Raw genomic sequence first — 17,496 nt, forward strand, 5'->3', positions numbered from 1 at the left:
GCTTCTAGGATTCTCTCCTTCATTTTAATCTTGGCTAATGTAATGATGATGTGCCTTGGTGTGTTCCTCCTTGGGTCCAACTTCTTTGGGACTCTCTGAGCTTCCTGGATTTCCTGGAAGTCTATTTCCTTTGCCAGATTGGGGAAGTTTTCCTTTATTATTTGTTCATATAAGTTTTCCACTGGTGGCTATTCCTTTCCCCCTTCTGGTACCCCTACAATTCGGATGTTGGAGCGTTTAAAGATGTCCTGGAGGTTCCTAAGCTTCTCCTCATTTTTTTTGAATTCTTGTTTCTTCATATTTTCCTGTTTGGTCATTTTTATCCTCCTTCTGGTCCACTCCCTTGATTTGAGTCCCAGTTTCCTTTCCATTACTATTGGTTTCCTGTGTGTTTCCCTTCATTTCAATTAGTTTACCCTTCATATGTTCCTCTAATTTGTGACTAAAACCAACCAGTTCTATGAGCATCCTGATCACCAGTGTTTTGAACTGTGCATCTGAAAGTTTTGCTGTTTCTTTGTTGCTTACAGTTATGGGCTCTGGGGCTTTAAGATCTTCTTGAGCCATTTTTGGTCTGTTCTCGCCCGTTAAGTATGAGGAGCAGAGCCTTAGGTGTTCACCAGGATAGGGCCACTTAGGTCACTGGGTTGTGACACTGTATGTGGGGGTAGGGTCAGAGCGGGAAAATGGCGGCCCCCTCTTCTGCCTCTCACCACTGGGGCCTGCTCAGTCCCATCTCACAGCCTGTGCCCTCGCTGGGTCCTCTGGTTGCTCACTGGGTTGCTCACTGGGTCCGCCCATTGCATCTGCGGGCCTGAGTCTGTCTGACTGAGTTTTCCTGTGCAACCCCGCTCTGTGGGCTGCTGGCTTCTCCCCTCTTACTGGTCAGGCTGAAGAATTTGTTGTTATCAGACTTCTGAAAAGTTCAATTTTCTCTGTTCTGGCTGTGTTTTCTGTTGCTAATATTTTGTTGTCTCTAAACAAAACTTGGTTGTGTGAGAAAGCATGGCATCTCCACCTACTCCTGCATCTTGGCAGAAGTCCAAATGTGTTTTCTCATATGGTTGGTTTCCTTTTCTTTTTAATGATATTTTCTTTAGCTATGCAGACTTCACATTTGATATAGACCCCATTTGTTCATTCTTTCCTTTATTTCTCTTGCCCTAGAGGATGCATCAGCAAAAATACGGCTTTATGGGATATCCGAAATTTTACTGCGTATGTTTTCCTGCAGGACTTCTATGGTGTGGCAGCTTATGTTTAAGCGTTTTATCCATTTTTAGTTTATTCTGTTGTATGTTGTAAGTTGCTGGTCTACTTTCATTTTTGTGCACATACCATTCCAGATCTTCCAGCACCATTTGTTGAAGAGGCTCTTTTTACTCCATTTTATGCTTCCACCCTTTGTCAAATATTAATTGACCATAGAGACATGGGTTTATTTCTGGGCTCTCTATTCTGTTCCATTGGTCTGTGTGTCTCTTCTAATGCCAGTACCAGACTGTTTTGATTATAGTGGACTTGTAGTATAGTTTGATATCAGATATTGTGATCCTTCCTACTTTATTCTTCTCCCTCAAAATTGCTGCAGCTATTTGGGGTTGTTTGTGGTTCCATATACATTTTTGAAACCTTTTTTTCAATAACCATGAACTATGTCATTGGTATTTTAATAGGGATTGAGTTGAATCTATAGATTGCTTTGGGTAGTATGGGTATTTTGATTATGTTAATTCTTCCAGTCCATGGATACAGTATATGTTTCCATTTATTTCTATCTTCATTAATTTCTTTCTTCATATTCTGTAGTTTTCCAAGTACAGGTCTTTTACCTCATTGGCTAAGTTTATTCCCAGGTACTTTATTTTTCTTGTTGCTATAGTAAATGGGATTTCTTTTCCTAGTTTCTGTTTCTGATATTGTATTTTTTGATGTACAAAAATACCTTTTACTTCTGAGTATGGACTTTGTATCCTTCTATTTTGCCAAATTCATTTATTAAGTCAAATTTTTTGTGTGGGGTTTGTGTGTGTGTGTGTGTGTGTGTGTGTGTAGTAAATAGCATTTTTTCTGTACTCCATGTCATCTGCAAATAATGACAATTTTACTTCCTCCTTTCTAATTTGGATGCCTTTTCTTTCTCTCGTGTAATCATTGTGGTCAGAATTTGCAATACTACTTTAAATAAAAATGGTGAAAGCAGGTACCTTTGTCTTGTTCCTGATCTTAAGGGGAAAGCTTTTATTTTTTTGTCCATTGAGTGGATGTTGGCTGTAGGTCTCTCATATATGGCCTTTATTATGTTCAGGTATGCTCCCTCTACTCCCACATTGCTGAGCCTTTTATCATAAATGGATTCTGTCCTTTATCAAATGCACCTTCAGCATCTGTTGATATGATCATGTGATTTTTGTTTTTGATTTCTTTATGTGTTGTATTACATTTATTGATTTGCAAATATTATGCTATCCTTACATCCCTGGGATGAATCCCACTTGATCATAATGTATGATCTTTTCATGTATTGCTGGATCTGATTTTTCAATATTTTGTTGATGATTTTAGCATCTGTGTTCATCAGCAACATTGGCCTAGTTTTCTTTCTTTACTGTGTCTTTACTTGGTTTTGGAATGAGGGTAATACTGGCCTCATAGAAAGAGTTTGGGAGTCCTACCTTTCTTGAATTTTTTGGAATAGTTTGAGAAAGGCAAGGAGTTAGCTCTTCCCTAAATTTTTGGTAAAATTTACCTGTGAAGTCATCCATCTGGCCCAGGGCTTTTGTATGCCAGGAGTTTTTTGATTACTGCTTCAATTTCACAAGTTGTTATTAGTCTATTCAGCCTTTCTGCTTCTTCTTGATTCAGTTTTGGAAGATTATATGTTTCTAGAAATTTTTCCATTTCACCCAGGTTGTCAAATTTCTTGGCATATAGTTCGTAGTAATTTCTGAAACTCCTTTCTATTTCTGTGGTATCTGTTGTAATTTCTCCTCTTTTGTTTCTGATTTTATTTATTTGAGTCCTCTCTCTTTTTTTTTTCCCCCTTGACGAGTCTGGTTAAAGGCTTGTTGATTTTGTTTATCTTTTCAAAGAACCAGCTCCTGGATTTTTTGATCCTTTGAATTGTTCTTTTAGTCTCTATGTCATTTAATTCTGTTTGTCTTTCAAAGGAACACAAAGAGAGGATTCAGGTGTTTTTGAGTGTTGAAACATTCAAGGAAATAAATTGTAAAAGCATAGAAAAAAAACCTATATAATTGGGTACTTGTATATTATAAACATTCATAAGCCTAGAACCTTTTCCAAAGTTCACATTTACTGTAAATGTTAATATTTAATTAAGCTATTAATTTTAGGCTTTTGGAAAAGAATTTGATAAACACTTTGGAAAAGGAGGTTCTAAGCTACCTGGAATGAAGCTTTGTGACTTTGAAGACATTACCAACTCACTACTTTCAAAAATGGGCAAAGACTCAAAGCCACCTGGGAACCTGAAAGAATGCTCCCCCTGGATGAGTGACTTCAGAGTAGAGTTTTTGAGAAATGAGCTGGAAATTCCTGGTGAGTTAAACTTTTAGAAGTGACAGACTAGTTGAAGGAGAATAGTGCTGTAGCACGAATCTTTGATTTCTACAATAATATCAGGACCTTGACAGTTATTTTTTTAATTTTAAAACTTTCCTACATTTTTTATCATTAGGAAAATTGATAATTACTGTCATTTAGTAAACTTTACCAAGTGTCCAATTAGATCATAGTTTTCTTATATTCTTGATCAAGATGTGTGTTCATATTTCTATCTAATAATAATGGTAACTGGTAATTTCTTCCAAACATACCCATGCTTTGCTCCTGAATAACTTCTCCTCAGAAATATAATATAGGTATAGATGCAAATCATTTCTTGGGATGTACATGTTGGTCCCATATAAAGTGATGAGATAATGATAAATGACTTACCTTCAGGAAAAAGAACTGTGACATCGAGAATAAAGATAAGTTGTTCAGATGAAACTGGCATGATTTTTCAAAGCCAATCTTTGTACATTCCATGTTCTTTACCCTATAATTCACAAGACCAAAAAATGTTTTAATATAGTTATTCATTCTAGTGGATATCAGGAAACGTTTGGAGAAGTACTTTTCTTTGTTATTATTAACAGCTGTGTACTGAATGCATACAGGAAGTTTCAAGGAAAGTATTTGAAACATAAACCTCCTAATATGCATCTTGGTTATCCTTAAAATAATATAGTGTTCTAACTCAATGCATTAGTTTTTCTGTTTGGAATTCTATCATTAGTCAAATTGAGAAGTAATAGCATTGTTTTGGTTTTTTAATTTATTTTTAAGAGAGAGGAGAAGGGAAGGAGAAAGAGAAAGAGAGAAACATCAGTGTGTGGTTGCCCCTTAGGCACCCCCAACTGGGGACCTGGCCTGCATCCCTGGCATGTGCCCTGACTGGGAACCAAACCAGCAACCATTGGTTCACAGGCCCATACTCAATCCACTGAGCCATACCATCCAGGGCTAATAGCATTTTTTTAAAGACCATTTTCTTTAAATGTAAACTTTTAGTAAAAATTTTTATTATGTTTGATAAGCTTTTTAAAGTGAGATTAATAGATACATTTTAAAATACGAGGCTCATTCTATAATAACTGTATCTAAGTAAGGCTGTTTTGTTTTGTCTTAGGTCAGTATGATGGCAAAGGAAAGCCAGTGCCGGAGTACCACGCACGAGTTGCTGGGTTTGATGAGCGGGTAGGTGCCAGTGCTTGTGACCCCAGCCCCAACAGTCAGGCCTGGTAATGTGTGGCACTTCATTCTTCAGATAAGAGAGTATTTGTTTTGACTAAAGAAAAGACATTTAGATTATGTTAGTCTCAAATGTATGTAGTTTTCTGATCTGATTATTTACTGAGTTTCTTAATGTTTCCAATGTCATATTTAAGGACATATACACTTTAAGAGTAAACTATATGTGTGTGTATCTACTATCAAATATATGTAAAATTAAGTAATTATAGAAAGTTGTATATGGCTTTTTGCTAAGGACATCCACATTTATAAGGAATTATTTTAACCAGGAATATGAAATTCTGTGGGCACAATAGTACATTGTGAACCAGTATCAGAAATATTTCACTGTCCTCAAGTTCTCTCTTTTTTCCCTATGTCACCTGACTCTGTCTTCAAAGAGAGATCTCTCTCTGAGTAATGTGTGCCTCCTTATTTTTCCCTTTGGATGATGATATGATGGATCAGTCTCTCAGTTTTTCAGACTGCACCTAAAAATACTGTCTTAATGTTTAAAGGTAAAAACAATGACTTCTATCAGAAAACCAAAACGCATCATCATCCGAGGCCATGATGAGCGAGAGTACCCTTTTCTGGTGAAGGGTGGGGAAGACCTGCGGCAGGACCAACGCATTGAGCAGCTCTTCGAGGTCATGAATGTCATTCTGTCCCAAGATGCCGCCTGTAGTCAGAGAAACATGCAGTTAAAGACATACCACGTTATTCCCATGACCTCCAGGTATGACCACATGGGTATCGTCATTCTAAAGAAGATTTATATGAGTGGAAGTTCCAGCACTGGGCCAAATCCTTGTTTAATTTTGTTGAGATGGGGCCGGGGGGGTCACTTGACAATTCCATGTTTAAAATTTCTCAGAGAGCTAACCAAAACTAATGAACACTTCTAAATCTATGGTTTTATTTATTTATTTGTTTGTTTGTTTATTATTTTTATGTTAATGTTCAAATACAGTTGTCCCCATTTTCCCACCACCACTTTCCCCCACCTCACCCACCCCCATCTCCCACTTCCCACCCTAAACCTATATGCTTTTCATCTTAATGTGGAGAAAGCAAGTGAAGAATTGACCTGAAAAAAATCTATTTTTCTTTGATTCTACTAAAGAAAAGACAGTTTGGGTTTGTGTTCATAAACCTCTTATTCTCCTTTTCAGATTAGGATTAATTGAATGGATTGAAAATACTTTTACCTTAAAGGATCTTCTTTTGAGTAACATGTCACAAGAGGAGAAAATAGCTTATACAAGGTAATGTGAAGTCTAAATATTTTCTCCAGCTATGCTCTGATTCACCCCAGCAAGCCTGCTGCTACCCAGGCACAAGATTCTGAGTTGTTTCAAATTAAGTTTCCTCCGCCTCCTGTTTCCAGTAACATTTTAGGGCCCCTTTTAATTGGTGCTCTCAGCTGCACCTAGCCCAGTCTTTAATCTGCCTCTGGCTGGATAAATAAGAAACGGAATAGGTTTTTTAAAATAGTCAGGACATTCTGGCCAAGATGGAAGCGTAGGTAGAAACACTGTGCTTCCTCGCACAACGAAGTTTAACGACAACAAAGTTTTAGTAACAAAAATGCAACCAAAACCACAGAAAATTGAACTGTACGGAAGTCCAACAACAACGAACTATTCATCCAGACCAGTAAGAGGGGCGGGGTCAGTGGCTGACAGAGCGGGGTTGCACAGGAAAAAGCGGCCAGACCAACCCAGGCACACGGGTGGCAGTTGGCAGATCCCAGGTGTAGGGTGGCAATGGCAGACCCAGTGAGGGTGAGAGGCAGCTGGCTGACCAAGGTCACACATTCACACTCAGATAAACCAGGCCAGGGAGTGAGCAGTAAGACAAACCATGCTGGCCAAGGCCCCAGTGTTGGGAATTAAAGCCTAAAAGCACCAACTGAACAAACTTTTGAAGTCAGGGTGCCAGGAGAAGATCCCAGGCTCACAGAGAATTTGTTGGAGAGACCCACAGGGTCCTGGAGGGGGCACAGGCCCACACACCCAGGAGCCGGCACCAGGGGGGCCCAGTTTGCTTGCGGGAAGCATCAGAGGGGACCGAAATCCGAGAGAGCAGAACAAACGCTATTGCCCCTCTCTGACCCCACCTCATATACAACATCAAAACCCAGCCACTGGGTTGCCTCACCCTGGTGAACACTTAAGGCTCCGCCCCTCATACATAACAGGGGTGAGCAGACCAAAACATTATGGCTGAAGAAGAACAGTTCAGCCCTGGCTGGTGTAGCTCAGTGGATTGAGCGCAGGCCTGAGAACCAGAGGATCAGCAAACTCAGTTATTAACAACCACACCTAAAACAAAAGCAAACTAAGTGGACAGCTATATCAGGAGCAGAACCATAGAAATGGAGATCACATGGAGGGTTAGCAACAGGGGAGTGGGAGGAGGAGAAGGGGGGAGAAGGTACAGAGAATAAGTAGCATAGACGGTAGGTAGAAAATAGACAGGGGGGAGGGTAAGAATAGTTGAGAAATATAGAATCTTAAAGAACTTGAGACACATGGACATAAACTAAAGGGGGGAATGGGGGGTATGCAGGGTGGAGGGGAATGAAAGGGGTGGGAAATGGGAAAAGTGTAATGGCATAATCAATAAAATACATTTAAAAAAAAGAAATGGACTAGAGCAGTCTAAACAGTAGTTACATATATTTTACCACAGTAAAAACAAAAGTACTAACTTTGAAAAAAAGGGAAAATTTTGAAGAAAATAAAATAAATAATAAGAATAGCAGCTAACATTTAATTAAACATTTTCTCTGTTGCAGACACTATTCTCAGTTTTTAAGATAAATGAAGTCATTTATTTTTTATAAAAATCCACAAGGTATTATTATCACCTCTGTATAGATGAGGAAGCTGATGCCCAAAGAGCTTAAGTAATTTGTGCTCTGTCATCCAGCATGTAGGTGGTATCACTAATCAGAAGGTTTTTGTATTTGTTGTTCATTTCTGTTAAGAAAAACAAGGACAGCTTTGAAGACATTTTGAAAGAGCAGTTGACCAGCTTTGATGAAGAGCTATAGAATAAAGGTAGAAGAAGTGACAAACAGTCTCAAGACCTATTTTTTCTTCATTGTACTCTCATTCCTTCTTGAAAGTATTTCCATAGGAGCAATATGCTCATCAGTCAGGAACAATTTCTATAAAATTAATCATTTTGATGAAATTCTTATTTGTGGGTTATAGTTGCTACATAAGACAGTATTTACCACCTTTTTGTTTCAGTCATTTGAGTGCTTTGTCTGGAACCGTTTCTGCCTTCCCTGGGAAACAGGAAAACTGATGAACATTACTTCTTGGAGTGAACACTTAAGGTGTGAATTCCAAAGTTCACTCAGGTGCTAACCCAGTGGTCCTGACTCAACAAGGAGAATCTTAGACAAGCAATTCACCTCTCACTTACTCCAATGCCTCAGTTAGTAAGGTGGGATACTAATGTAAAATACGTAAAGATAAACATAGGTGTCAACAGAGTTTAAGGTGCTTTTTAGATACAGAAATGTGTACTTTACTTCCCACTAGACCTTTTTTAAAGAAAGGCACCTCCAACCCCCATTACTAAAAATCATTGCTATTTTTTTTACATATTGCCATTTTTCTTTTTTCTTTTTTTTTATATTTAAACTTGATGCTTTATTACATACTATTTCATACATATAAAGGATGGTTGCACCTTATGTGAGTTAGAAACTGAGTTATCAATCGAATACCTATAAACCTACCACTCAGCCTGAGAACCAAGATATTACCAATACCTTTTGCAGATTCCTGGGATCCTGCCTTACCCCACCCCACTGCCCTCACGGAGATCTGTATTCTGAGTTTTTTGCTTTTTCTTCTTCTGACCTCCTGATGGAGTTTTATCACATGTGCACCAAACAAAACTAAACCACTTACTACCGAACAGCAAGTAGCTTAGTTTTGCTGTAATACCGTGTGCATTTTTTAAATATATTTCATTGATTATGCCATTACAGTTGTCCCATTCCCCCCTTCATTTCCCCCCTTCATTCCCCTCCACCCTGCACACCCCCTCCCCCGCCATTCCCCCTTTTAGTTCAAGTCCATATGTCACAAGTTCTTTAGATTCTATATTTCCCATACTATTCTTACCCCCCCTGTCTATTTTCTACCTACCGTCTATGCTACTTATTCTCTGTACCTTCTCCCCCCTTCTCCTCCTCCCACTCTCCTGTTGCTAACCCTCCATGTGATCTCCATTTCTATGTTTCCACTCCTGATCTAGCTGTCCTCTTAGTTTGCTTTTGTTTTAGGTGTGGTTCTTAATAACTGTGAGTTTGCTGTCCTTTCACTGTTCATATTTTTTATCTTCTTTTTCTTAGCTAAGTCCCTTTTAACATTTCATATAATAAGGGCTTGGTGATGATGAACCCCTTGAATTTGACCTTATCTGAGAAGTGCTTTATCTGCCCTTCCATTCTAAATGAAAGCTTTGCTGGATAGAGCAATCTTTGGTGTAGGTTCTTGCCTTTCATGACTTGGAATACTTCTTTCCATCCCCTTCTTGCCTGTAAGGTCTCTTTTTGAGAAATCAGCTGACAGTCTGATGGGAACTCCTTTGTAGATGACTGTCCCCTTATCTCTTGCTGCTTCTAGGATTCTCTCCTTCATTTGAATCTTGGCTAATGTAATGGTGATGTGCCTTGGTGTGTTCCTCCTTGGGTCCAACTTCTCTGGGAGTCTCTGAGCTTCCTGGACTTCTGGAAGTCTATTTCCTTTGCCAGAATGGGGAAGTTCTCCTTTATTATTTGTTCAAATAAGTTTTCCACTTGTTGCTCTACCTCTTCCCCTTCTGGTACCCCTATAATTCGAATGTTGGAACATTTAGAGTTGTCCTGGAGGTTCCTAAGCCTCTCCTCATTTTTTTGAATTCTTGTTTCTTCATTGTTTTCTGTTTGGTCATTTCTTTCTTCCTTCTGCTCCACTCCCTTGATTTGAGTCCCAGTTTTCTTTCCATCACTATTGGTTCCCTGTGCATTTCCCTTCATTTCATTTTGTGTAGCCTTCATTTGTTCTTCTAATTTGTGACTAAAATCAACCATTTCTGTGAGCATCCTGATCACCAGTGTTTTGAACTGTGCATCTGATAGGTTGGCTATCTCTTGGCTACTTAGAATTATTGGCTCTGGGGCTTTGAGCTGTTCTTCTTGAGCCATAATGTTTTGGTCTGTTCACGCCTGTTATGTATGAGGGGCGGAGCCTTAGGTGTTCACCAGGGCGGGGCAACCTGGTTGCTGGGTTTTGATGCTGTATGTGGGGGAGGGGTCAGAGGGAACAATGGCACTTGTTCCACTGTCTCTTGGTTTTCAGTCCCCTCTGTCATTTCTCACAAGCAAATTGGGCCCTTCTGGTGCTGATTCCCAGGTGGGTGGGCTTATGTACGTTCTAGGACCCTGTGGGTCTCTCCAACAAACTCTCTGTGAACCTGGGACCTTCTCCTGGCTCCTCGACTCCAAAAGTTTGTCCAGTTGGTGCTTTTAGGCTTTATTTCCCATTGCCGGGGCCCTGGATTGCATGGTTTGTCTCACTGCCCATTTTTTGCCTGGTTTATCTGCACGCGAATGTGTGCCCAGTCAGCCAACCGCCTTGCATGCCTCACTGGGTTTGCTCATTTCCTCCCCATGCCTGGGTCTGCCAAACACCGCCTCTTCCTGCCAGGACCCCTCACCATCAGCCACTGACTCTGCCCCTGTTACTGGTCTGGCTGAATGGTTTGTTGTTGTCAGACTTCGGTACAATTCAATTTTCTGTCTGTTCTGGTTGTGTTTTTGTTTCTAAATCTTCGTTGTCCTTAAATTTGGTTGTGCAGGGAGGTATAGTACTTCTACCTACACCCCAGTCTTGGCTGCAAGTCCCCATTTTTTCAAAGTAACAATTTTCATCCCAGTTGGAACTAGGAGAGAATTTAGCTAAAAATTGAATATCTATTAATGAAATTAACTTAGTAGCAACTCAGAAAAGATTCAACTTAAATGATTGAACTATTAAGTAATATGTTGGAAAATTGTTCTTTCTCTGGTTTGTTTGTTTGTTTGTTTGTTTTAGGAAAACTTGTTAAAGCTTTTGACCCAAAAGTCAAAAAGTCGCCAAGCATACAAATACCACATTGTTTCCAGCTACCTGCATACTTGCCTTTGGCCTATGAAGCATTATTGAAAAAAGCTTTTCAAATTCAACGCAAATCCATTAACATCTAAAAAAACACTTTATTGTTCTTCATATGGATTTTGTGTAAATATCTCCATACTGGAATTGAGAAAAAGAGTTTGGCAATGTTTTAAATAATGACAGAAACAGACTTTGTCTGTCTTCAACAAATAATCTGTAGTGTTTTGTTTGAAGTGCTAATCTGGCTTCACATTCCTTGCCTACTTCAAATGTTGCGTGTAGTACTATCATCTTGTTGTGGTTATTTTCTAAGACAAGATTTTTGAACCATTTGCCAAGGTCGTTAAACACTTACGTTTAGGTCATCTTGTTTCTCTCTGTATGAAGTGGGAAGATTGTTTTATCTGATTGTTTTGTGCCTGCATTTTTACACAGGAAATAGCTTTGGTTTCTTTAGGAGAAATTAAGAATGGATAATGATATGTTGAAATTCTAGATCCAGAGTAACATGGGTTCAGTGGTAATATTAAATGTCATACTTATTAAAAGTCATACTTATTTCTCCTGCCTCTTCACTATTTTTCAATGAATTCTTGGTGATCATTGCCTGTAAAATCATATAATGCTAAATATCTTCCTAATGCGGATTCCCTTTTTCCTATTTGTTAGTGATCCCAAAGCACCACCGTTTGAATATAGAGACTGGCTGAGAAAGGTATCTGGAAAACATGATATTGGTGCTTACATGCTAATGTATAAGTAAGTTTATTTTGATTCTTCCCTTTAATAACTAGTTCATGCTTCTCAGAGTTACATAGATACTTTTGTTTCTTAGAAAGCTTTATCTCAGAGGTCAAACTCCAGTTACTTGATGTCTGAGCTTCAATGCAAACAAAGAATTTTACGTTTCAAGTCACAAGAAGATTGTTCTAATCAGACGTTTTCTATTATTAAATCATAGGAAAGCTAGTCGTACTGAAACAGTCTCGTCTTTTAGAAGAAGAGAAAGTAGAGTGCCAGCTGGTCTTTTAAAGTAAGTACCGGTGAACTGCCGTCTTGATCGGCCCTCTGGTAGGGCAGCAGAGCCCACAGACTTGTGTCTCCCTGTCCCAGGCGCGCCTTCCTGAAGATGAGCATGGGCCCAGAGGCCTTTCTGGCACTCCGCTCTCACTTTGCCAGCTCTCATGCTCTGATGTGCATTAGCCACTGGATTCTGGGTATTGGAGACAGACATCTGAACAATTTCATGGTGAGCATGGAGACAGGCAAAATGATCGGAATTGACTTTGGGCATGCATTTGGATCAGCTACTCAGGTATGCTCATCTTGCTCTCATTGTTCATGGCTATTTACAATTGTTATGGGACTTTGTAATACCCTCTGGAAATGGATAGTTTTTTCCCCTTCTTTATTTTTACTGTTGATACTAATACAGATGTCCCCATTTTCCTCCCCTTTGCCTGCCTCCACCCTTCCCCCTCTCCCTTCTGGCCATCACCACACTGTTGTCTGTGTCTTTGGGTTATGCATGTCTGTTATTTAGCTAATCCCTTCACCTTTCATCCAGTCCCTTGTCCCCAGTAGCTGCCAGTCTGTTCCATGTGTCCATGCCTCTGTTTCTATTTTGTTCATTAGTTTTATTTTGTTAATTAGATTCCATGTATAAGTGAGATCATATGGTATATGTCTTTCTCTGACTGGCTTATTTCACTTAGCATAATACTGTCCAGGTCCATCCATGCTATTGCAAAGGTGAGAGCTCCTTCTTTTCTATGGCTGCATAGTATGGAAATGGATAGTTTTTAAAGAAGAAATAACATATCAGTTGAGTCAGTTTTACCATGAATATTAAATTTGACATTCTTACAGAAAGGGATATTGTCAACTTCATTTTGTCCTGGTTCAGACAGGTTATGGAGGGTGCGATGATAAATTATGTAATCAGAACTAAGAATGAAATGAGTTCCTATGAAAAAGAAGACTATATAGGAAGTTTTTTGAAGCCCCATAATCAATATACCTTTGTACAAGACATGATACGAATATTTTCTCTGAACTCTGAAAGTTTTAAATTGCACTTCTAGATCTCTACAGGCTGGTCCTCTGCACATCGGTTTCTGCATTGCAAGGATGCTTCTGTTGGTTCCTCTTGTGCACAGTAAATTTATATCTATGCAGCTGATTTTCAGAAAAGAGTTGTTCATATTGTCACTAAATGTGAACAGTAACTATAGGGAGATGGTTTGTTTGTGCTTGTTATTTTGAAGTTTCTAGTTAATATATTCTGTTTCTTGCATGTATTTTTCTCTCTTTAGTTTCTTCCAGTCCCCGAGCTGATGCCTTTTCGGCTAACTCGCCAGTTTATCAATCTGATGTTACCAATGAAAGAAACAGGTGTTATGTACAGTGTCATGGTGCACGCACTGAGAGCCTTCCGCTCACACCCTGACCTACTCACTGCCACCATGGATGTGTTTGTGAAGGAACCTTCCTTCGACTGGAAGGTAGGGTTGTTTATATGCACTTTCATGTTCATTACAGTACACCGGTTACTGATGCGCCATCTACTTTCATGATTGAAATGCATCAAATTATGTTTACTGAAATATTTACCTGGTTATTTACAGCATTTCTTGAAATTAACATTTGGGATCATTTGGCCTGAAAACTAAATAAAAAACATACCTTTATTTGGATACAACTGTTATTTAAATAGAGTATATTTCTAACTAGGAAAGGAAACATGGACCCTTTGATGGAGGGTTCAGTTTTTCTAGGAGACAGCTTTTAATTTAAAGTCTCTTCAACAAGAGGTGTTTCTTGATCATAAAGACAAATGTTCTTTGTTAAATATCAAGTGTTCTTTATAATATGGCCCCAAAAGAATGAAGCTTAGCAATGGCACCCTTTATGTAGAGAGTGGTGTGTTAAGCCGAACTACTGCCCCTCAAGATCATTGTCACCCTTATATGTGCTACCATTAGAAGCTATAGAGCTCCCCCCAGTTATAGAGATGTTTGTTTGTTTTAAGATCATTACTTATTTAATCTGTTCCAATGTGGTCATATATACTGTTACTGTAAGTTAAAAAAAAAAATCATGTTCTTTTCCTTTAGAATTTTGAACAGAAAATGCTGAAAAAAGGAGGATCATGGATTCAAAACACAAATGTAACAGAAAAAAATTGGTATCCCCGGCAGAAAATATCTTATGCTAAGAGAAAGTTAGCAGGTTCCAATCCAGCAGTTATTACTTGGTAAGATCATCATTTGTGGAAAAAACAAATAAAACACTTGGTTCTACCATTTATTGAATTACTAAATGCTGTGTAAAGTGCTGAGAACTTTACATTTAGCCTGTGGTATTATCCTTATTATCCTTATTTTACAAGTGAATATTTAACATCATTAGCCATCAGAGAACTGCAAAAGAGATACCACTTCACACCCACTAATAAAAAACGGAAACTAACCAGTGTCGGTGAGGATGTGCAGAAGTTGGAGCTCTCATGTGTTGCTGGTAGGAAGGTAAAATGGCAGTCTGGCGGCTCCTCAGAGATTTCAACACAGAGCTACCATTTGACTCATCAGGTCAATTCCTCAGTGTATACCCAAGAAAAATGAAAGTATGGATGACACAAAAACTTGTAGACAAACATTAACAGCAGCATTATTCATGTTCTATTTTTCTACACAGTGAATCTTAACTTCATGGTTATGAAAAACAAATATTCAATAAGCACTGAGAGGGAATATTTAGTAGCTAGGATGCAGGCAACAAAGGAAAAATAATGCATGGTTTGTGTTTCTCAACTTCTTTAACATTTTTTCCAGTGAGGAGTTACTCCTGGGCCATGAGAAGGCACCTGCCTTCAATGATTTTGTGGCTGTAGCTCGAGGAAGCAAGGATCACAACATCCGTGCCCAGGAACCAGAGAGTGGGCTCTCAGAAGAGGTTCAAGTGAAGTGCTTGATTGACCAGGCAACAGACCCCAACATCCTCGGCAGAACTTGGGCAGGATGGGAACCCTGGATGTGAGGTCTGTAGGAGTCAGCAGATAAAAAACATGAAAGTGTTTAAAGAATCTCGTAAACTTTCAATAAGCCGATTTTCCTTAGGCACCAAAGAGAAGAAATCTAATTAGTGATACAGTCTTAAAGCAGAAGTTTATTAAGATCATGATGAATAAGTGAACATTGAAATGAATGAGTGTTTGGGTTATAATAAAAAATTAGGTTAGTGTTATAATAGACTTTTAATAGAAAACACATACCCAGGCTCATACACATACAAAGATTATAGCATATTACAAGTGCTGTGACTTAGATAAACCAGCTATTTTGATAAATGGTATATGTGAACATTCCATTCAGGATTCTCATTGGTAATTAGGGCACATTGGAAATCACACCCATAAACTTCATCACTAAGACTTTGTGATGAATGTATTCACTAAGTAAAAGCCCACTGCTCAACTGATACATTATTACGTTCTGTTGGCAAAGCAGGAATAATGATAACAGGTAAAGCTGTGGCTATAGCTTATCATATTTAGATATGATTGCATTTGATATGGTAGGATGTTTTTGTAGAGGTTTTTTTTTCTTTTTTCATTTTATTCTCTTTTAGTTTTGACATCTATGTTAGAATTGTTCTCTAGAAGAGAGAATATTTAAGACAGATTTAAAAAAAAAAAACAGTCTTAGCACTCACTTTTGTTGTTCTGAACCACAATGGGCAGATAGATAAACTCAGGATAACTTCAAGAGTTCCAGGTATGATTATAGGAATGGCACTAAGCATTTCAATTCCAGGAAAATCAAATAAATGCCTATAGAAATGGATTCCTCCCTTGAAGAGAAAACATGCATTTTAGAACAGCAAGATCAAATTATGAAATACAAAAAATGGCTTTCTTTCCATTCACAGAATCTCTGTCTCTCCTCTACCACCTGGGACTGTTTTCATGTTGCCTTCAACTTCTTTTTATTGTTGTTTTCAAACATTTATATCTGGAAATTCTTGTGTGATTTTGAAAAATAATGGTCTTAAAAATATGGAACATTAAAGTTTTTTCCCAAATTAGTGTATAGTTTTTATGCAGTTTCAAAAGCAAAATGTTCATCTTATAAAATGTTATATCACTTGACAAATTTACTCTGTTACTGACAGATCGAATGCATTATGGTGTTAAAAATAAATGCCTGTGTTCTCAACAAATAGTATCTATTCAAAGAGATTTCATCTTTAAGGAACAGTAAGTGATCCTGTTTGTGAAAACCCAGTATATACATGATCTAGTAAAAATATTTTGCTACAGCATAAAAACAGTCCAAACAAGTCTATTAAATAACCATCATTTGCACTTTTATCCTGAAAATGTGGGATATATTCATTAACTAAATTTTCATATTATGGGAAATCCTGTTGTTTGACAACTACTTTTTATGTCACTAAAGGTTCATTGTTACAAGATGACTGGGTGTATGAGTCCAGTTTCAAAGCTGTCTGCTTGAAAATGCTGTCAGCGTGAGCACACAATGAGCACGCAATGAAAAGGAAGAGTCCCAATAGACAGTGTTCTTCAGACATTGGTACAATTGCTCAGGATAATAAATGTCCTCATTACACACTTAGGGGCTAATGTCTGACACATAGTTACGCTCCAAACGTCAACCCTGTGAGTCTTACTGAATAAAGATATTTGGTCTGGCTCACACACAACAGAAGGGTAATTAGCAGAGGGGATGAGGGGTGGGGGACCTCCATCTCTCTAAAACTAATAAATAAAAATTAAAAACTCAATGAAAAAGTTTTGAATGAACCCATGCTTATGAATATTAATTTGACTACTTTATCAAACTAAAACCATCTCTGTCATAAGTTCCCTTGGGACACGGGCAATGTCATAATCACTGTCTCATTATCCAGCAGTGCCTGCACAGAGCACAGAGGATGAAAAATAATGGGGAAAGAAAGACATGGAAGCAGGGAACAGACTGACAGCTGCTGGGGGGTGGGAGGAATGGCAGAAAGAAGCATCACAGAGTCATCTCAGAACATGTGCACATGACACACAGGCATGGACAGCAGGGTGGGGGTGGACTGTGGGAGTAGAGGGTGGGCAGGATGGAGGCATGCAAAAGGGGGGAAATGGGGACACTGTCATAGAATAAACAAGAAAACTTTTTTAAAAGTTTAAATCTAGCCAGATTTAAAAAACTTTAAAACTGTTCCTAAGAGAAATAAAAATTATTTCATTGACCTACAAGAAATTTTGAACTACTATTTATCAGCAACCAGTAACTTCTACTAAAATGTATGTTTTGAACTTCAGGATATTGGCTGTGAATTGAAGCCAGAGCACTGCTATCGGGATTGCACTTCTCTTTTTGAACATAATAGAATTGGAGAATGTAAGGGTTAGCCTTTTGAAAAGCAAAAGCCCTTGGAATTTTAATAGGGCTTGCATTGAATTTGTAGGTTGTTTTGTGTAGTATCAAGATTTTAACAATATTAAGTCTTCCAG

At 38.4% G+C, this 17,496-nt stretch overlaps 1 protein-coding gene across 3 annotated transcripts in view; it reads left to right on the plus strand.

Annotated features, from left to right (window-relative positions):
- PRKDC (protein kinase, DNA-activated, catalytic subunit) overlaps positions 1 to 16,743 on the plus strand; it is a 220,451-nt gene extending 203,708 nt beyond the window's left edge. Inside the window, exons 77-87 of one of the 3 annotated variants that reach the window (XM_053660916.1) lie at positions 3,357 to 3,561; positions 4,697 to 4,764; positions 5,319 to 5,539; positions 5,976 to 6,068; positions 11,637 to 11,726; positions 11,929 to 12,000; positions 12,081 to 12,282; positions 13,283 to 13,471; positions 14,084 to 14,223; positions 14,801 to 15,006; positions 15,897 to 16,743. In XM_053660916.1, coding sequence (XP_053516891.1) covers positions 3,357 to 3,561; positions 4,697 to 4,764; positions 5,319 to 5,539; positions 5,976 to 6,068; positions 11,637 to 11,726; positions 11,929 to 12,000; positions 12,081 to 12,282; positions 13,283 to 13,471; positions 14,084 to 14,223; positions 14,801 to 15,005 — 1,485 coding nt within the window. In that variant the 3' untranslated portion in view covers position 15,006; positions 15,897 to 16,743. Of the gene's footprint in view, positions 1 to 3,356; positions 3,562 to 4,696; positions 4,765 to 5,318; positions 5,540 to 5,975; positions 6,069 to 11,636; positions 11,727 to 11,928; positions 12,001 to 12,080; positions 12,283 to 13,282; positions 13,472 to 14,083; positions 14,224 to 14,800 lie in introns of all 3 variants that reach the window. The other 2 variants (XM_053660918.1, XM_053660917.1) reach the window with 2 other exon arrangements.
- Positions 16,744 to 17,496: the final 753 nt, after the last annotated feature.

This window comes from Artibeus jamaicensis, unplaced genomic scaffold (genome assembly GCF_021234435.1).
Source record: "Artibeus jamaicensis isolate MK-2021 breed Jamaican fruit bat unplaced genomic scaffold, CSHL_Jam_final scaffold_916, whole genome shotgun sequence".
Lineage (NCBI taxonomy): Eukaryota > Metazoa > Chordata > Mammalia > Chiroptera > Phyllostomidae > Artibeus > Artibeus jamaicensis.